A 21,669-nucleotide genomic window follows, 5' to 3' on the forward strand; every position below is an offset into this window, starting at 1 on the left:
TAGATAGGATCACAATTTGAAAAGACATCACCCTGTAACATAATGACTAGGTTGGTACAGCTTGCTAAACCCTAATTTCTCTTCTCTTCTCTTCTCTTCTCTTCTCTTCTCTTCTCTTCTCTTCTCTTCTCTTCTCTTCTCTTCTCTTCCTCTTCTCCTCTCCTCTCCTCTCTTCTCTCTTCTCTTTTCTCTTCTCTTCTCTTCTCCTCTCCTCCCCTCCCCTTCCATCTCCTCCCCTCCCTTCCCCTCTCCTCTTTTTTCTTTTTGAGTTTTTGACATGAAAACTGCCTGCATAAAGTCCTTGCAATTTTCATGGCCAGATTTTTTTAGAGGTGGCTTGCCATTGCCTCTTTCCTAGGGCCGAGAGGAAGTGGCTGGCCCAAAGTTGCCTAGTGGCTTTTGTGCCTAAAGTAGGACTGCAACTCACCCTCTCCTGGTGATTGGCCCAACCTCACCCAGCCAGTTTTCATGCCTAAGGCCGGACTAGAACTCACTCTCCCCTTGGTTTCTAGCCTGGCGCCTTAAGCAAGGAGAGAAGCAACCTTAGAATTAAGGAGAAACTTCCTAACAGTGAGAACAATTAACCAGTGGAACAACCTGCCTCCAGAAGTGGTGAATGCTCCAACACTGGAAGTTTTTAAGAAGGAACTGGACAGCCATTTGTCCAAAATGGTATAGGGTTTCCTGCCTGAGCAGGGGGTTGGACTAGATGACCTCCAAGGTCCCTTCCAAGTTTACTATTATTATTATTATTAAGCACTAGACCAAACTGGCTCTCTTTAACCCTCCAGAAGACCCCCTTCCTCACAATGCAGGGAGTCCCTATTTTTTTTAACTCTAGTAAGTAAGCCAAGCCATGTTCTGAAGTAACTTTTCTACCTTCCTGTTTTTTTGTTTTTTGTTTTTGTCTATGGGTTGCCCACCCACTCCCAAATTGGGGAGGGAGAGTATGGCACCTCTCCAGCCAGTTTTTTAGCAGGCCTGTCTTCCTGAAAATGCAAGGGCCTTAAATTGCAAAGCATGATTGGCTTCGGAGTGGAAGCCCAGCCAGGGGTGAGATGCCTCATCCATCCATCCATCCATCCATCCATCCATCCATCCATCCATCCATCACCGAGCTGTTGAAAAACGAGAAGGTGACACTTAAGGCTGTCTGTGGCTGTTAGGGAGGCAAATGGGTGACGGATTACAACAGTCAGTGGTGTCCTGGTGTATGTGTGTTTGTGTTTGTGTGTGTTTGTGTGTGTGTGTCTTTTGTGCACCTATTGGGAGTTAACTGAGACTCAGGCACACTTGGGGGGGGGGGAGAGCCTTGCAAAGGGGTCTAGAAGGTTGAAAAAACTTGATCCCTCCCTGTTACGGCTTCTTCCAGTCAATTTTCCAAAAGATTTTGCAAAAGCCGGCTTGGTGCAATTCCCAAATTTTGGAATGGGGTTGGAAGTGGAGGGAACTACTCGGCGCCAGGAAAGGAGATTGGGGGAGCTGTTGGTGAATGAGAGAAGTTGCTATTTGTTGAGAAGCTAGATGGCTGTGGGTTTTCTCTCTCTCTCTCTATGACCATGGCTGGGGGCTTTTGTCACTCAGGAATGCAACTGTTAAGTTACTGAAGATAGTGGATAAGGTGCTAGTCTAAAGAACAGGAGGTGGTGAGTTCTAGTCCTAGTCCTGTCTTAGGCGTGAAAGCTGACTGGGTGAATTTGGGCCAATCACCAGGAGACGGTGTGATCTACCTACCTACCTACCCACCCACCCACCCGCCTACCTATCTACCTATCTACCTATCTATCATCTATCCTATCCATTATTCTGTCTGTCTGCCTGCCTGTCTGTCTGTATCTATCTATCTATCTATCTATCTATCTATCTATCTATCTATCTATCTATCTATCTATCTATCTATCTATCTATCTCTGTCTCTATGTCTGTCTGTCTGTCTATCTATCTATCTATCTATCTATCTATCTCTGTCTCTATGTCTGTCTGTCTGTCTATCTATCTATCTATCTATCTATCTATCTATCTCTGTCTCTATGTCTGTCTGTCTGTTTGTCTATCTATCTATCTATCTATCTATCTATCTATCTATCTATCTATCTCTGTCTCTGTCTGTCTGTTTGTCTATCTATCTATCTATCTATCTATCTATCTATCTATCTATCTATCTATCTATCTCAGTCTGTCTATCTCAGTCTGTCTATCTATCTATCTGTCTGTCTGTCTGTCTGTCTGTCTGTCAGTCAGTCTGTCTGTCAGTCTGTCTGTCTATCTATCTATCTATCTATCTATCTATCTATCTATCTATCTATCTATCTATCTATCACTCTGTCTATCTCTCTCTGTCTGTCTGTCTGTCTGTCTGTCTATCTATCTATCTATCTATCTATCTATCTATCTATCTATCCTACCCATTATCTGGTCTGTATATTCTCTCTCTCTCTTTCTCTCTCTCTCATCTACCTGTTACTTTATCTCTCTCTCTCTCTCTCTCTCTCTCTCTCTCTCTCTCTCTCTCTCATCTGTTATCTGTCTCCCTCCCTCTCTCTTCCCTTCCTCTCTCTCTCATTCTCTGGGTGTTGCTGGCGTGTCTGGCTGCCGAATTCTGGGAGTTGAAGTCCTCCCATCTTCCAGCTGCCCCGAAAATTGAGAAGCCCTGGCAGGCACCTTTTACAAGATCACTTTGCAAGGCCAGCCTTGCCGATGAACCTCAGAGAACAATCTGTCCAGATTCCCTTGCCGGCCGATGTGTTTTGTTTTTCTAAAGTTGCACCGCTGGTGTTGAAATCGGAGGGAGCGAATTCAAGACGACGGGGTGGTAGATGAAAAACCAACAAACTGTTGCCATCCCTGCAGCCAAGGGACTCTGCTGCTCTTGTGTGGGTCTTGCCCTGACCCACAGCTGTTGTCTGAAGGAATCCTTGGGTGGGAAGCTTGGATTGGATCACAAGGAGAACTGTTGTCCTTGGCTGGCACTTCGGCTGGAGACTCCTGACCGCCGTCGTGCCAAGACCGAGGAAAGGAACTCGGTGGCTGGCAAATTCTGACCTCAATTGCCCTTTTTTTCTCATTCCTGCTTTCCGTTGTGTAAAAGGAGTCCAGAGGCCCCAAACACCCCAGACTGAACCACGGAGAAGAGTTAATAATAATAATAATAATAATAATAATAATAATAATAATAATAATAATAATAACAACAATAATAATAATAATAATCTGGAGAAGATAACAAAATACAAAGACCTACAAACAGAAATAGAAAGACTGTGGCAAAAGCAAGCAAGGGTAGTACCAATAGTCATAGGCTCCTTGGGTGCAATCCCAAAACAACTAGAGCACCACTTGAACACAATTGGCATTGACAAATTCGCTATTAGTCAATTGCAAAAGGCGGCCTTATTAGGAACTGCTTCCATCCTGCGACGATACCTGTAATACCATCAAACACCCACATCTGCCTATCCCAGGTCCTGGGTAAGGACTCGATAGGTAGACAAAATGCCAAATCCAGTCTGAACATCTGGCTGACTGTGCGATGATCCATAATAATAATAATAATAATAAACAATTGTCGATAAGAAAGACAAAAAAGTCTGGATAGTGGACGTGGCAGTGCCTGGAGACAGCAGAATAGACGAGAAAGAACTGGAGAAGATAACAAAATACAAAGACCTACAAATAGAAATAGAAAGACTGTGGCAAAAGCAAGCAAGGGTAGTACCAATAGTCATAGGCTCCTTGGGTGCAATCCCAAAACAACTGGAGCACCACTTGAACACCATTGGCATTGACAAATTCGCTATTAGTCAATTGCAAAAGGCAGCCTTACTAGGAACTGCTTCCATCCTGCGACGATACCTGTAATACCATCAAACATCCACATCTGCCTATCCCAGGTCCTGGGTAAGGACTCGATAGGTAGACAAAATGCCAAATCCAGTCTGAACATCTGGCTGACTGTGCGATGATCCATAATAATAATGATGATGATGATGATGATGATGATGATGATGATGGAAGGGACCTCGGAGGTCATCTGGTCCAACCCCCTGCTCAGGAAGGAAACCCTACACCATTTCGGACAAATGGCTGTCCAGTCTCTTCTTAAAAACTTCCAGTGTTGGAGCATTCACCGCTTCTGGAGGCAGGTTGTTCCACTGGTTCATTGTTCTCACTGTCAGGAAGTTTCTCCTTAGTTCTAGGTTGCTTCTCTCCTTGATTAGTTTCCATCCATTGTTTATTGTCCTGCCTTCAGGCACCTTGGAAAAAGCTTGACTCCCTCTTCTTTGGGGCAGACCCTGAGATATTGGAAGACTGCTATCATGTCCCCCCTCATCCTTCTGTTCATTAAACTAGATATACCCAATTCCAGCAGCCGTTCCTTATATGCTTTAGCCTCCAGTCCCCTAATCATCTTTGTTGCTCTTCTCTGTACTCTTTCTAGAGTCTCAACGTCTTTTTTACATTGTGGTGACCAAACCTGGATGCAGGATTCCAAGTGTGGCCTTACCAAGGCCTTGTAAAGTGGTATTAATACTTCACATGATCTTGGGTTAGAACATTTAGAAATGCAGCACACGGCCGGCTCCTAGTCAAGTGATTGTCCTCTAGGGACACCAAGATCCCTCTCACAGTTACAGCTGTTGAGCCAAGACTAGGTGAAGCTTGGCTCAATAGCAGGAACTGCAAGAGGGATCTCGGAGTCCTAGTGGACAATCTCTTAAATAGGAACCAGCCATGTGCTGCAGCGGCCAAAAAAGCCAACACAGTGCTAGGCTGCATTAACAGAGGGATAGAATCAAGATCACATGAAGTGTTAATACCACTTTACAAGGCCTTGGTAAGGCCACACTTGGAATACGGCATCCAGTTTTGGTCACCACGATGTAAAAAAGATGTTGAGACTCTAGAAAGAGTGCAGAGAAGAGCAACAAAGATGATTAGGGGACTGGAGGCTAAAACATATAAGGAACGGCTGCTGGAATTGGGTATGTCTAGTTTAATGAAGAGAAGGACGAGGGGGGATATGATAGCAGAGTTCCAATATCTCAGGGGCTGCCCCAAAGAAGAGGGAGTCAAGCTATTTTTCAAAGTGCCTGAAGGCAGGACGAGAAGCAACAGATGGATACTTATCAAGGAGAGAAGCAACCTAGAACTAAGGAAAAACTTCCTGTTAGTGAGAATAATTGCACAGTGGAACAACCTGCCTCCAGAAGCGGTGAATGCTCCAACACTGGAGGTTTTCAAGAAGAGTCTGGACAGCCATTTGTCAGGAATGATACAGGGTTTCCTGCCTGAGCAGGGGGTTGGACTAGATGACCTCCAAGGTCTCTTCCAACTCTGTTATTCTGAGGAGGAGGGGGGGAGGAAGGAAGAAAGGAAGGGAGGGAGGGAGGGGGAAGGAGAAGGAGAGAAGGGTCTCCTGCTTGAGCAGGAGGTTGGACTAGTTGACCTCCAAAGTCCCTTCCAACTCTATTATTCAGTCCTGCAGGATTAGGTCATCTGCTCAGCTAATGCAGCATCCTGATTGTCCAGTGCCAATGAGATAGGTTTGAGAAGCATATAAAACTGGCCTTTATCATCTTTTTGGAACAAACCATGATTTAGAATCATGGCTGAGAATTCAGGAGGTCCAACCAGCTATCAGGAATAGCTAGCTCCTCTGAGCCTCTCTACTTCTTAAAAGCATCTAACTTGGTTGTCGTCATTGTGTCATGTGGCTTGGGACCTCTGCATCTTCCAGGTGACTTGGTCGTCTGCCCATCGCTAAAAGTGGGGTTCGTGGAAGCTCAACCTCCTAGAAATGCCATTTACAAATGTGGATCCTTTCCTCAGAATACCATATGAGCAGTGGTGGTGCAGTGGTTAGAGTGCAGTATTGCAGGCTAATTCTGCTGACTGCCGGCTGCCTGCAGTTGGGCAGTTCGATCCTGACCAGCTGAAAGTTGACTCAGCCTTCCATCCTTCCGAGGTCAGTAAATTGAGGACTGGGACTGCTGGGGACAATATGCTGACTCTATAAACAGCTTAGAGAGGGCTGTAAAACACTGAGAAACGGTATATAAGTCTAAATGCTATTGCTATCTGGCGGCGGATAAACACAATGCATTGGTTACTATAAGTGCTATTGCCCTTCCTTCCTTCCTTCCTTCCTTCCTTCCTTCCTTCCTTCCTTCCTTCCTTCCTTCCTTCCTTCCTTCCTTCCTTCCTCCCTCCCCCCCTCCCTCCCTCCTTCCTTCTGTGGTGTTGAAGTGGTTAGAATACAGTATTGGAGGCAAACTCTGCCCATAGCCAGCAGTTCGATCCTGACTGACTCAAGGTTGACTCAGCCTTCCATCCTTCCGAGGTCGGTAAAATGAGGACCCGCATTGTTGAGGGGTGCAAGATGCTGACTCTGTAAACCGCTTAGAGAGCACTGTGAAGCGGTATATAAGTCTAAGTGCTATTGCTATCTGGCGGCGGATAAACACAATGCATTGGTTTTGAAGCTTCCTTGCTGCAGGAAATTGTTAACCAGTAGTCCTCCTGTTACGACAGGTCCCGAATTTATGATGGCCTCTCTCCTTCCCCCGATGGTCATGTGATCACATTTTGGGCATTTGGCAACTGGACTGCAATTACAGCTGTTTGCGAACGAATTGTCTTTCAGCACTCAAGAGATGAGCAAAGAGTAGCAAGTTTCAGGCTAGAAAGAGGTCGCAGCCACAGTGGGCAGACAAAAAAGAGGCTGATCTTCCTAAATTAGCATTTTTTAAAAATGTCTTTGATCGCAAAAGAGGGTGAAGACAAGAGAGAGAGTTCTAGTCCTGGCTAGGTGATTGTAGGCCAATCCCCAGGAGACGGTGAATTCTAGTTCCATCATAGGCATGAAAGCCAGCTGGGTGACTTGGGGCCAATTATCAGGAGACGGTGAATTCTAGTCCCGCCTTAGGCATGAAAGCCAACGGGCTAACATTAAGCCAATAACCAGGAGAGGGTGAGTTCTAGTTCCTCCTTAGAAATGAAATTGACTTTGGGCCAATCGCTAGGAGACTGAGTTCTAGTCCTGCTTTAGGCATGAAAGCTGGTTGGGTGACTTTGGGCCAATTACCAGGTGACGGTGAATTCTAGTCCCATCTTAGGTGTGAAAGCCAATTGGCTACTATTAGGCCAATCCCCAGGAGAGAGTGAGTTCTAGTTCCATCATAGGCATGAAAGCTGGTTGGGTAACTTTGGGCCAATTACCAGGAGATGGTGAATTCTAGTCCCATCTTAGGTGTGAAAGCCAATTGGCTACTATTAGGCCAATCCCCAGGAGAGAGTGAGTTCTAGTTCCATCATAGGCATGAAAGCTGGTTGGGTAACTTTGGGCCCGATCCCCAGGAGACGGTGAGTTCTAATCCTGCCTTTGGTCTGAAAGTCAGCTGGGTGACTTGGGGTAAATCAGTGGTTGTCAACCTTTTTAATGCCGCGACCCCAACCGGTCGTAAGTCGAGGACTACTCAACCGGTCGTAAGTCAAGGACTACTCAACTGGTGCAGCACCGTTTGCAGAATGGGACTTTTGGCGGGCTCAGCAGGGCAGAGACAGCCTGGACAATTCCTATTGGGTTTTGAAAGCCAGTAGAATTAGACTCTATTCAAGAGAGTCTCTTCTATTGGCTTTCAAAAGCCAATAGAATAAAAGGGAGTAGCACAGCTAAGGAAAAGGGGGAAAAAAATGGCAGACTGCATTGTTTGGCGACCCCCGTGAAATGGTCGTTCGACCCCAAATGGGGTCCCAACCCACAGGTGGAGAACCAGTGGGGTAAATCAATTTTTTTCGGCCCAGCCTGGCTCACGGGGTTATCGTTGTGGGGAAACTTGGAGGAGGATAGAGGATTAAATACATTCCCTTGCCTTATTGATAAAAGTAATCAAGGCGGGATAGATAAGTAAATAAATAAGCCTTTGTGAGGTTGGCCCATCTGACTCAGATACGCTCTTTTGTTGATTCAGCCCACGTCCCTTTCTCTCCCCCTTCAGGTTGACGGGCAATGAGCCCCTGACCATCCTCCCTCTCACCACAGAGATGGAGGAAGCCGCCATCAAAGCCCACTACAACGTGTGCGACCGTCTGAAGCTGGAAAAGAAGCAACGCCGGATGTGCCGCAGAGACCCCGGCGTGGCTGAGACCCTCATGGAAGCCATTAGCATGAGTGCGCTGGAATGCCAGTATCAATTCCGCTTCGAGAGGTGGAATTGCACCCTGGAGGGGCGCTACAGGGCCAGCCTGCTGAAGAGAGGTTAGTGGGAGTCCTCTACTTACCACCGGAGGAGGAGGAGGAGGAGAAATGTAGGGTGATCTCATAGCTTGGTGGTTTTCTTGCAGATCTTTCATGACCCAACTAAGGAACACTATCAGTGCTAGAAAGGGGATAATGGTTTGCAGGGAAGAAGAAGAGGAGAAGGAGGAGGAGGAGGAGGAGGAGGAGGAAGGAGGAGGAGGAGGAGGAGGAGGAGGAGGAGGAGGAGGAGGAGGAGAAATGTAGGGTGCTCTCATAGCTTGGTGGTTTTCTTGCAGATCTTTCATGACCCAACTAAGGAACATTATCAGTGCTAGAAAGGGGATAATGGTTTGCAGGGAAGAAGAAGAGGAGAAGGAGGAGGAGGAGGAGGAGGAGGAAGGAGGAGGAGGAGGAGGAGGAGGAGGAGGAGAAATGTAGGGTGCTCTCACAGCTTGGTGGTTTTCTTGCAGATCTTTCATGACCCAACTAAGGAACACTATCAGTGCTAGAAGGGGGATAATGGTTTGCAGGGAAGAAGAAGAGGAGAAGGAGGAGAAGGAGGAGGAGGAGGAAGAGGAGGAGGAAGAGGAGGAGGACTGTGGGGTCCTTGGTGTTATCTGAAATTAATTGTTTTCTTGCAGATGTTTCATGGCCCAACTAGGTAGCATCACCAGTGCTAGAAATGAGGGGAGGGTCTTTCTGATATTCCTTGACTTACAACCGTTCATTTAGTGACTGGTTATGACCAATCCCCAAAAGGGGATTTACGACCCGGATTCGAAATTCAGAAGGTTGGGCCCCCTCTGCAGTGAACTTTGTGTACTTGGTAACACACCATATCCTCAGCCGTTTATAACATCCCGCGGTCAAGGGACTGCATTTTACAATGGTCTTGCTCAAAATTGTCACCTACTTTTCGTTTTCAGCAAAACTGCACCCTTTGTTTCACCTAACCACCATGTGTTTGCTTAATGACTGCTACAAAAAGGTTACAATTTTTAGTCGCTTAGGTGACCAACCTGTTTCGGGACTGCTACAAAAAATGACTGTAATGGGAGCACTTGATTACAGTCATTTGATGAGGACTCTCTGTAATCAACTGTTTCTTGACCTTGGCTACTTTAAGATATGTGGATTTCAAATGGGAATTTTGGGAGTTGAAGTCCACCTGTCTTAAAGCATCCTGGCTGGGGAATTCTGGGAGTCGAAGTTCATCCATCTTCAAGCATGATGGCTGAGGAATTCTGGGAGCTGAAGTCCACCATCTTCAAGCATAATGACTGAGGAATTCTGGGAGCTGAAATTCACCATCTCCAAGCATACTAGCTGAGGAATTCTGGGAGTTGAAGTCCACTCATATTCAAGAATGCTGGCTTAGGAATTCTGGGACTTGAAGTCCACCCATCTTCAAACATGCTGATTGGGGAATTCTGGCAGATGAAGTCAACCTACCTCCAAGCATGCTTGCTGAGGAATTCTGGGTGTTGAGGTCCATCCATCTCCAGGGATGTTTGTTGAGGAATTCTGGAAGTCCACCCATCTTCAAACATGCTGACTGGGGAATTCTGGGAGTTGAAGTCCATCCATCTCCAAGCATGCTGGCTGAGGAATTCTGGGACTTGAAGTCCACTCATCTTCGCATACTGGTTGGGGAATTCTGGGAGTGGAAATCCACCCATCTTAAAGCATGTTGGCTGGGGAATTCTGGGAGTTGAAGTCCACCCATCTTAAAGCATGATGGCTGGGGAATTCTGGGAGTTGAAGTCCATCCATCTTCAAGCTTGCTGACTGGGGAATTCTGGGAGTTGAAATCCACCAATTTTCAAGCATGCTGGCTGAGGAATTCTGGGAGTTGAAGTCCATCCTTCTTAAAGCTTGCTGGCTGAGGAATTCTGGGAGTTGAAGTCCACCCATTTCCAAGCATGCTTGCTGGGGAATTCTGGGCGTTGAAGTCCACCCATCTCAAAATGGTCAGACCTGGGCAGTACCGCTCTAAGAGAGAACTTCGTTGTGCTAACAGCGTTGTCGTCTTCCTCCTCAGGGTTTAAGGAAACTGCCGTCCTTTACGCCATCTCTTCGGCGGGGCTGACCCACGCCATGGCCAAAGCCTGCAGCGCTGGACGTATGGAGCGCTGCACTTGCGACGAGGCCCCTGACCTGGAGAACCGTGAAGCATGGCAGTGGGGCGGATGTGGGGACAATCTCAAATACAGCAACAAGTTTGTCAAAGAGTTCCTTGGGAAGAAGTCCAACAAGGATCTGAGAGCTCAGGTGGACTTCCACAACAATTTGGTCGGGATGAAGGTAAGTGCCCATGATGGTTGCAGGCTGTAGCTGTGGAGAAGTAGGTCCTTCTTGAGGGACTGGGAAGAGCGCTAGGTAAAGATGGTTGAGGGCCACCAAAAATCTAGTGGGAGAAATGGTTGGCTGAGCATTCTGCTATGATGAAAGAGCAGGAGAAAGGAACCTTGGAAGACATGGATAATGTTTAGCTAGATTCTTCATGCAGCTCATCTTCATCATTTGTTGATTCACGATGTGCCTTCAAGTCAGAATTGACTCTTGGCAAATACCTAGTTAGATGTTCTCCAGGAGAATCTGGTCCTTCAGGTCTTCTAATGGTAGACCTATGGCTGCTTTGAGTCTTCTCCTCCTGTTCTTTCTCCTTCTCCTTCTCCTCATCCTCCCCCTCTTCTTCTCTTCCTCGTCCTCTTCCTCTTCCTCCTCCTCCTCCTTTTCTTCTTCTTCTTCTTCTTCTTCTTCTTCTTCTTCTTCTTCTTCTTCTTCTTCTTCTTCTTCTTCTTCTTCTTCTTCTTCTTCTTCTTTTCTTCTTCTTCTTCTTCTTCTTCTTCTTCTTCTTCTTCTTCTTCTTCTTCTTCTTCTTCTTCCTCCTCCTCCTCCTCTGCCTCCTCCCCCTCTCCTCCTGCTCCTCCTCCTTCTTTTCTCCTCCTCCTCTTCTTCTCTTCCTCCTCCCCTCCCCCCCTCTTCTTTTCTTCCTCTTCCTCTTCCTCCTCCTCCTCCTTTTCTTCTTCTTCTTCTCCTCCTCCTCCTCTTCTTCTCCTTCTCCTCCTCTGCCTCCCTCTCCTCCTCCTCCTCCTCCTCCTCCTCCCCTCCTCTTTTTTCTCTTCTTCTTCTTCTTCTTCTTCTTCTTCTTCTTCTTCTTCTTCTTCTTCTTCTTCTTCTTCTTCTTCTTCTTCTTCTTCTTCTTCTTCTTCTTCTTCTTCTCTCCGCCTCCTCCTCCTCCCCCCTTTTTCCCTCCCCTTCCCCCTTCCTCCTCCTCCCTCCCCCTTCCTCTTCCTCTTCCCCTCTTCCTGCTCCCTCCCCCCAGCTGGCTTCCAACAAACAAATTCAATGGAGAAAGCCCACCTCACTTAAGGATCGTGTGATTCCCTTAACAATTGCAGTGATTTGCTTAATCCCAGTGGCAAAAAAAAAAAAAGATCACAAAATCAGATACTTCACCAACACCTTGCTTAGCATCGGAATTCTGCTCCCCATTGTAGTCACAAGTCAAGGACCGGCTATGGTACCTATGCCAATGTTTGCTTCTCAGTTTCTCGTCCTGTCTTGAAGTTGCTAACTGCAGGAGCATCTTTCAGTCTGCAGGAGTTTCTGCCATTATTGTATGGAAGGAATTCCTCCTGTCAATCATAAATACTGCAGTGAGCCTTGATTACAAGAAGTCCCCTGACTTATGACTACAACTGAGCCCAGATTTTTTTTGTTACTAAGTGAGATACTTGTTATGTAAATTTTGCTGCATTTTATGACCTTTCTTGCAGTTGTTAAGTGAGTAACATGGTTGTTAAGTGAAGCTCATTGACTTTGCTTGTCAGACGGTCACAAAAGGGGATCACGTGACCCCAGGACACTGCAACCGTCATAAATAGGAGTCGATTACCAAGCGTCCGAATTTTGATCACCTGACCGAGTGGATGCTGCAATGGTCATAAGTGTGAAAAACAGTTCTAAGTTTTCAGTGCTGTTGTAAATCAAACGGTCACTAAACGAATTATTAAGTCGAGGACTACCTGTATTGGTCTGGGGGTTCTGCATCCAATTCCACAGTAGTTGAATTGAAGCCCACCCAATTTAAAATTTCCTCCAATGAAAGCTCAGCTCTTCTCAGGATTAAGGAATTTTGGCAACGCTCCACAGAGATGGAGTTAAAAAGTCAGTTTTAATGAAGCTTAAAAGAGCCCCAGGAGAGAGTCTTTTTTCCTTTTTAATTAAAGCTTTTTCTGAACCTCTAGCTGCCAGAACTGTGCACTAATTCGCACTAAGACTTTTCATTAAGGGGGTACAAAGGAGAATGTGGTCAAAAAAAGAGGGGGGGGATGGAGGAAAAAAGAGAATCACAGCAAGAAAAGAAGGAAAGGAAGAATGCAGAGAAGAGCAACAAAGATGATTAGGGGGCTGGAGGTTAACATATATAAAGAACGGTTGCTGGAATTGGATCTGTCTAGTTTAATGAAGAGAAGGACGAGGGGAGACATGATAGCAGAGTTCCAGTATCTCAGGGGCTGTCCCAAAGAAGAGGGAGTCAAGCTATTCTCCAAAGCGCCTGAAGGCAGGACAAGAAGCAACGGATGGAAACTAACCAAGGAGAGAAGCAACCTGGAACTAAGGAGACAATTTCCTGACAGTGGAATAACTCCAGAAGTTGCCGGTGCTTCATCATTGGAGATTTTAAAGAAGAGACGGAACAACCATTTGTCTGATATATTATAGGGTTTCCAGCTTGCGCAGGGGGTTGGACTAGAAGACCTCCAAGATCCCTTCCAACTCTGTTATTCTATTATTCTGAATAAAATAGAAAACAATCACTGGGTTTCATAACACTTGTGTCTCATTCTTCCTGCTCTTTAATCCCTTCTTCTCCTGCCCCGAACGGCTCCGATGTAAAGAGGCAAAATTGCTTTTTAAAAATCTGATCCCTATAACAAAGCCAGCCCCCCCCTCCCCCACCCCTTAAAGTATAGGTTTTGCAGAAGTCCTGCTAACTAATTAGCTCACTTTGCATGCCAGACAAGCTGGTCTTGGCACTGGGGGTTGAAATCCATACGGTAAACAGATGGGGGGGGGGGGGTTAATCTGCTCTCTGCCAGCTTGCCATCCGAGACCAAGAATGTGCAAAAAAAAAAAAAAAAAAAAATTAAAATTAATAAAAATAGAGAAGTCAGGAGGAATCTGTCCAGACAGATTGCAGCACTTTGTCAAATGTTGGCCCTCAGCAAAGCTGCATTATCCGAAGAAAATTTTTACATTGCAGAAATTCAAAAGCAAGCTTCATTCAGGAAAAGCAAAACAATTCAGGGAGTCCTCCACTTACGACCATTTGAAAAAAAAGGGACCGTTTTCCACACTTACGACCTTTGCAGCATCCCCATCGTCACCTGATCAAAATTCAGATGCTTGGCAACTGACTCATACTTATGACGGTCGCAGTGTCCCGGGGTCACGTGATTCCCTTTTGCGATCTTCTGACAAGCAAAGTTAATGGGGAAGCTGGATTTGGTTAATGACCGTGTGATTTACTTAGGAACGGTGGCAAGAAAAGTTGTAAAATGGGACAAAACTCACTTAACGACTGTCTCACTTAGCAACAGAAATTTGGGGTTGAATTGTGATTGACAAAGATGCCCTATTTGCCCATCCTTGATGTAGTCCAGTCCAAACCCAGGTCCAAAAATTCACACTCACACCTAAGTCTCCTGGACTCACCTGTGTGTAATGGGGTGGCTATATACATTTGTTTAATAAGTAAATAAATTAAAAGGAAGTTTTGGGAAATATAAGCCAGTGAATTGGACATGGACTTTTCTAAAGAAAAGAAGAAACAGGGGTAACGTGATAGCAGTGTTCCAATATCTCAGGGCCTGCCCCATAGAAGAGGCAGTCAAGCTATTCTCCAAAGCGCCTGAAGGAAGGACGAGAAGCAACAGATGGAAACTCATCAAGGAGAGAAGCAACCTGGAACTAAGGAGAAACTTCCTGACAGTGAGAACAATTAACCAGTGGAACAACCTGCCTCCAGAAGCATGAGATGGTATAGGTTCTCCCGCTTGAGTGGGGGGCTGGACTATATGACCTCCAAGGTCCCTTCCAGCTCTGTTCTATTCTAGACTTCTAATTTTTAGAGCAAGTGCAGAACAGAAAAAAGCGGGAGAACAGTTTGGCTGATAACTGGGAATACGAGAGTTAATCCTTGATTTATGACTGGTCTCTAAGTCTTTCAAAATTATAATGGAACCCCAAAAAAGATACTTGTGACCCAGATTTGAAATTATGCTGAGGACCTCCCCAGTTACATGATCACATTTGGGGCAGGTTAGCAACCAGTCTTCCTTCCTTCCTTCCTTCCTTCCTTCCTTCCTTCCTTCCTTCCTCCTCCTCCGCCTTCCTCTTTCTTTCTTTCTTTCTTTCTTTCTTTCTTTCTTTCTTTCTTTCTTTCTTTCTTTCTTTCTTTCTCTTCCCCCCCTCCCCCCTCCCCCCCCTCCCTCCCTCCCTCCCTCCCTCCCTCCCTCCCTCCTTTCTTTCTTTCTTTCTTTCTTTCTTTCTTTCTTTCTTTCTTTCTTTCTTTCTTTCTTTCTTTCTTTCTGCCATCCATCTCAAAACAAAATGACTATGGGTGGCTTTACAACTCTTTGCACGTCACGTGATCCTGTTTTATAATGTTTTTTTGTTGGAAGCTCACACTTACCAAACGGATCCGTACGGACACTGTGTTCGCTGTGCATTTGCTTAAAGAACATGGTGACTCACGTTATGACCACAGCAAAATAAATAAATAAAATTGGGTTGACCTGCTTTACGAACGGTAAGGTTTATATGGCCGCCATTTTGTGATCGATTGCAGCTCTAGAGCGAGGAGTATCTGTAATCGTAAGCATTTTGTGCTGGAATGTTTTTGCCCTGGCTTCTCTTTCAGAGATTCTGTCGCCTTGTTTCCTCTGCAGGTCATCAAAGCTGGAGTGGAGACCACTTGTAAATGCCACGGGGTGTCCGGCTCATGCACCGTCCGGACGTGTTGGCGCCAACTCTCTCCGTTCCATGAGATCGGCAAGCAGCTCAAGCAGAAATACGAGGTAGCCCTCAAGGTGGTGAGCACCACCAACGAGGCCACGGGAGAAGGAGACATCTCGCCGCCGAAAAAATCAGTCCTGGGTCACGGCGACCAAATCCCCAGGACTACAGATCTGGTTTATCTTGACGACTCTCCAAGCTTTTGCTTGACCAGTCGGTTCTCCTCCGGGACATCTGGACGGAAGTGTTACAAAGACAAGAACTGCGACAGCATCTGCTGCGGACGGGGGCACAACATCCAAAGCCGCGTGGTCACTCGCCCATGCCAATGTCAAGTCCGCTGGTGCTGTTACGTGGAGTGTAAGCAGTGTACTCAAAGGGAGGAGGTTTACACCTGCAAGGACTGAAGGACGGTTGTCCGGTGAGCCCCGATTTCAGAGACAGGACCCCCTTGCCCCCTTCTTGGAGACAAAGACAGGGGACATCCAGTGAGATGGCTGAGTGCTACACCCTGATATGATGGAAGCACTTTGAGGGGTTCCATGTCTTGCTGATCCTGCCAAGAGATTGTGGACGCCCACACCACTGGGAAGACCCCTTGCGATGACCAAGATGTGGCTTGGAGACAGAATTCTTTCTCTTCTTGACGAGGGCTGAATTGTCCACCTTGGTCCTTCCGTGTCCCCCTCCTGCAAATTCTCTTGGACCTGGATGGTCCCACTTCATTCTGGAGGAACCCTACCCTCCTGAAGGCCTTCAACTGCAGAAAATGTGCTAGGGAGAAGTGGGCCCTAGAAGGATTTTTTAAAAAGTAATTTATGGAGCTTCTGGGCTCCACGTTCCCATTAGCCATCGAGGTCATTGCAGAAGGACTGTTCCTCAACCCTCCTTCTAACGCTTTGTTGTAGCAGATGGTGAAGATCTTGGTTTTTGTTTGTTTTTTAATTTTACTCCTATTTCCTCCTTGTGCACCCTCAACCTCTGTTTTTTTGCTCTCTTTTGCAATCTACTTGGTGAATTTGGAAAACCACTAGAGACAAAACGAGCCTGCGCTCTTTTCAACCAGCTTTTTGACTCCTTTTGTGATTTAATTAGGAACATGGGTTTCTTCTTCTTTCTTTTTGCCCCAATTTCTCTTCTTATGACTTCAGTTGGCACCTGAAAGCTGCTTTGAAACCAGCGTGACGCCCTGGCTGTGAATGCAATTTGGCACTTCGCCTTTGGGAAAATGGAGAAAGCGCCTCGCCTTTGAGACGGTGATGCGGCTTTGATTTGATTTTCCCACGTCTGGATCACGGCGTCCAAGAATGCGTGTCTCTTGAGGATCACGTTTCACCCGCCTTTATCCGTGCCAATGATATTCTCTGGGGCCAATGAAAAGCCTGTTGCTTTTTTTTTTTTTTAAAGGGGGCAAAAATTACTTAAACCACTAGAAAGCTGCACGTTAGACGTAAAAAGAGAGCAGCCGATGCATATATATATAGGTCTTTGGTTGTTCGGGTTTTCTCCTGCGTAAAATTGGAAGTGTCTTGACGATGTTTCGACTAAGTCCCATTCGTCATCTTCAGGCTGGTGTTTTCAGCTTCGTGCTTCGAGGAGCACGAAGACCACACATTGCTCCTCGAAGCACGAAGCTGAAAACACCAGCCTGAAGATGACGAATGGGACTTGTCGAAACGTCGCCAAGACACTTCCAATTTTACGCGGGAGAAAACTCGAACAACCAAAGACCTACATACAACACCCGCGAAAACCTCAGAAAACAACACACACACACACACACACACACACACACACACACACACATATATATATATATATATATATATATATATATATATATATATGGAGAAATATTAAAGTGGCAGATTGGATCACTAGTACAGCTAGTTCTCAACTTACGATTGTTTAGTGACCATTCAAAGTTACAATGGCATTGAAAAAAAGTGACTTAGAGCCATTTTTCATACTTATGACCGTTTTAGCATCCTGGGGTCACGTGATCCCCTTTTACAACCTTCTAATAAACAAAGTCAATGGGGGAAGCCAGATTCGCTTAACGACCGTGTTACCAACTTAATAACTGCAGTGATTCACTTAACAACCGTGGAAGGTCATCAAACAGGGCAAAATTCACTTAACAAGTGTCTCACATGAATTTTGGGCACAATTGTGGTCGTAAGTTGAGGACTACCTGTGCAAATGTGATGGTCCACACAGCATTCTTCTGATGTGAATTTGGGAATATTACAACTATGCAACTTTTTATTTTATTTTTTTTCCCTTCAAGATGGGATTTGGATGAACAGCTGATGAATTCCTGGGTGAGTCGTCCATGCTTGATGGACAGTGATTTTAAAACTGGTCCAAGAGTTGCATTTTTTTTTTTTGTTGTTGTTGTTGTTCTGGGTAATTGCAATTTGATCCTTTGGAGGAGTGGAACAGAAATCTTAGAATATAGAATAAGGGACTTTAGAAGTTATCTACTCCACCTCTCTGCCTGAGCACGTTTCTTGCACGTTCTCCTCCGGGAAATCACCCCTGTTGCTCTCAGACCCAATTTTAGGGGCATTTTGAACAAAATAATAATAATAATAATAATAAAAACAACAACGGTAGCCTCTTCTATCAAAGCTGTCCTTCTGGGGAATAGGATGGTCTTGGAGGAGACAATAAGACCGGGAGAAGAAGGATGAGATGGTGGCTTGGTTTCAAAGCTGGTGGGATGGTTTTGAGATGGTGGAGAACGTTTTATGGATTAAAAGAGTGGTGACTGAAAAAATGGAAGATAGCTCCTAGCTTTGGGACATCGCTTGTAACTGGTATGAAATATCCAAGAACTGGTGTCTGCTTTGATGGTCTGGCATCGGACCATTCCTGAAGCTACATGCCCAAGAATCTCCTCGCCTAACGGACCGTCTCCGTAGCGCCGTGCAACTGATGGAAAAAAACCAAGCCAAGACTCTAAAAGAGTCTTTATTATTATTATTATTTCAAGGGTGGGATATGAATCTATCTAGATAGATTCCGACACCTAGATCTAAATATTGAACATTTTATTTATTAAGCTTTTCAAAAGTTTTTATGGTTTCCATGTGGTATTATGAAATGGGGCCTCTCGTTTGGACATGTGAGCGTTTGTCGCCTCCCCCCCCCTTTTTTTTTTTTTTGCACGCTGGTATTTGAACCCGGATTCCCGAAGGGGATCTTTCATTTTTTCCAACACTGCAAGCCTGACCTTTGAGCAAACTGCAGCTTCATTTTTCTTATATATATTCTGATAAATGTTATTTGGAAAGGGAGGGTTTCTGAGCCACTGGCTTTGGAAGACTCTGGTTTTCATTTAGCTAAGCCCAGCGGTGGGTCCTGTTTTGTAGAAGGAAACTCGATGTTTTTGCTGCTGTTGGAACAGCTCACCTCCAGGGGCTGGGGGAGGTTTGGAAAGAAATGGGGAAGGGGGGAAAACTGGAGTCCTTGTGGAGTCCTGGGTGCTCTCTGAGGCTCATGGTTTTCTTGCGGATGTTTTGTTACCTAACTAAGTTAGCACTGATGACGTTGCCTAGTTGCGTCATTAAATGTTTGCAAGAAAATCACCAAGCTCAGAGACCAAGGACCCCACAATCCTTCCTCCCCTTCATCTTCTTCCTCCTCCTCCTCCTCCTCCTCCTCCCTCCCAGAAACACCTGTTCCTTCTAACACTGATGGCGTTCCCTAGTTGGAACAGGAAACATCTGCAAGAAAACCATCCAACTCAAAGAGCACCAAGGACCCCACAATTCTTCTCCTCCTCCTCCTTCTCCACCACCACCTCCACCTCCACCACCAACACCAACACCACCTCCTCCTCCTCCTCCTCCCATAAACACCTGTCCTTTCTAGCACTGATGACGTTCCCTAGTTGGATCATGAAACATCTGCAAGGAAACCACAAAGCTCAGAGAGCACCAAGGACCCCAAAGTTCAGTCCTGATCAACAAATATTCTTATCTCTCAGTAAATAGATCTTGTTTTGGGCTACAGTCTTCATCTCTAGAGGATCAGGGTGGAGAAGAAGTCCCAAATTCCCTTTTCCTGTTAGTGGGAGTATTCTTGGGCAGTTGGTCAACCAGAGATATCCAAAATGGGGCAATCCTTCTGTGCACCAGATCCCTCTGTCCATTATTGGAAATTATGGAAAGATGGTGACTTCATAAGCCACTTGCCCACTGCAGCTTCTCAGCCATGGGAAATCTTGATGTAGTTTTTTTGTTTGATAAGATGGAGAGTAATTTTTCCTCTTGGCCATTATCTTAGATACCTGGCCTAAAGATGGCTTTAAAAAGAACTTGCAATCTTGAAGGTTTTTTAAAGCTCATGGGGTTTTAGCCATGTCATCTCAGTTTGAAGATGATCTTGCTTGATTTTTGAAGGCCGTGTCTGAAATACAGGTAGACCTTGACTTGCCACCGTTCGTTTAGTGACCGTTCAAAGTTACAACGGCACAGAAACACGTGACTAATGACCGTTTTACACAGTTATGACCTTTGCAGCAACCTCAGGGTCACGTGATCAAAATCCAGACGCTTGGCAACTGACTCGTATTTACGATGGTTGCAGTGTCCCCGGGTCATGGGATCCCCTTTTGCGAAATTCTCACCAGCAAAGTCAGTAGGGGAAGCCAGATTCACTTAACGACCGGGTAACTAACTTATCAACTGCAGTGATTCACTTAACAACTGTGGAAACAAAAGTTGTAAAATGGGGCCAAACTCACCTAACATGTCTCACTTTACAACGGAAATCTTGGGCTCAGTTGCGGTGGTAGGTTGAGGACTTACCTGTATTGACTAAGGCTCACCAAAGAATGCTCACATCCTATCCAGTTAAGATCCTGGTTTAATCTGTTCTGATGTTCTGCAGATGCCATTGCTATCAGCTCTATGGATTGACCTTGCATTTAAGTTTCTCCTTCTAGCACAATCATAGTTTGGAATTTTTTGTTAATTTGTTAAATAGGCAAACAGGCCATCATCTCACGTCGCTCATTATCAGAATTAATTTGAGGGAACTAGGTTACCGGAAGTTGAATATAAGTCTCATAAATAAATAAATAAGTCTCATAAATAAAACCAGGGAGATGATGGCTTGCTGTAACTTTCTTTCTCTAAAACACTATTTCTCAATCTTGGCAATTTTAAGATGGGTGAAATTCAATTCCCAGAATTCCCCAGTCAGCGTGAGTGGACCAACTCCCAGAATTCTGCATGCTGGCTGAGAAATTCTGGGAGTTGAAGTCCTCCCCTCTTAAAGGATGGCTGGCTGGGGGATTCTGGGAGTTGAAGTCCTCCCCTCATAAACCATGGCTGGCTAGGGGATTCTGGGAGTTGAAGTCCTTCCCTCTTAAAGCATGCCGGCTGGGGGATTCTGGGAGTGGAAGTCCTGCCCTCTTAAAGGATGGATGGCTGGCTGGGGGATTCTGGGAGTTGAAGTCCTCCCCTCTTAACCCATGCCAGCTGGGGGATTCTGGGAGTGGAAGTCCTCCCATCTTAACGCTGCTAAGTTTGAGAAACCTTGTTTAAGATAAGCTTGCAATCTTGGAGCAATTATATCCCCCCCTCCAAGGCTTGACACAAATCTCTCCTTGGAGGAAACAACCAATTGATGAAATTCACACAACCTGTTAAACCAAGATCATCAAACATAGTTATTTCTGGTGTTCACCATAACTAAATTAAGCAGACAGGGTGAGTTTGCATTGGCAGCTAAGCCAGCAACAAATTAAACACCATGAAAATGTGCTCAGCTGCCAGGTCTGCACCCAACCCAGTTAGCATGTTGTGTGAACCAGGCTGGTGTCAAATGTTTAAAAATGCAACCCTGGATTGCCGAAATGAGGCTTATTCTAACCAGTAGGCATAAGGTAGTCATAGGTAGTCCTCAACTTACAACAGTTCATTTAGTGACCATTCAAAGTTATGACAGCACTGAAAAAAGTGACATGACCATTTTCTATACTTACGACCGTTGCAGCATCCCCAGATCACGTGATCAAAATTCAGATGCTTGGCAACTGACTCATATGATGGTCGCCGTGTCCCGGGCTCACGCGATCCCCTTTTCTGACAAGCAAAGTCAATGGGGAAGCTGGATTCACTTAACGACCGCGTGACTAACTTCACAACTGCAGTGATTCGCTTAACAACCATAAAATGGGGCAAAAGTCATTTTAACAACTGTCTCGCTTAGCCACAAAAATGTGTGGCCTAAGTTGTGGTTATAATTTGAGGACTACCCTTATTGAAAGGCTGTTGGCTACGATGTTGAACTATAGTGTAATCATAAAATACTGTTTTTATATATAGTGCAAGAGATTGGCAATCCTCACAGTCTGTACTGCACGTGTGTGCAAGGGGAGAGGCGAAGGT

At 45.5% G+C, this 21,669-nt stretch overlaps 1 protein-coding gene across 1 annotated transcript in view; it reads left to right on the top strand.

Annotated features, from left to right (window-relative positions):
- The window catches only part of WNT9A (Wnt family member 9A), a 30,966-nt gene extending 14,143 nt beyond the window's left edge, over positions 1-16,823 (top strand). Inside the window, exons 2-4 of the mRNA XM_039365298.1 lie at positions 7,998-8,257; positions 10,281-10,543; positions 15,199-16,823. Of these exons, the coding sequence (XP_039221232.1) occupies positions 7,998-8,257; positions 10,281-10,543; positions 15,199-15,672 (997 nt within the window). The 3' untranslated portion in view covers positions 15,673-16,823. The remainder of the gene's footprint in view (positions 1-7,997; positions 8,258-10,280; positions 10,544-15,198) is intronic.
- The last annotated feature ends 4,846 nt before the right edge of the window (positions 16,824-21,669 follow it).

This window comes from Crotalus tigris, unplaced genomic scaffold (genome assembly GCF_016545835.1).
Source record: "Crotalus tigris isolate CLP2741 ecotype Arizona unplaced genomic scaffold, ASM1654583v1 scf7180000020019.1302030, whole genome shotgun sequence".
In the NCBI taxonomy this organism is placed as follows: Eukaryota; Metazoa; Chordata; class Lepidosauria; order Squamata; family Viperidae; genus Crotalus; species Crotalus tigris.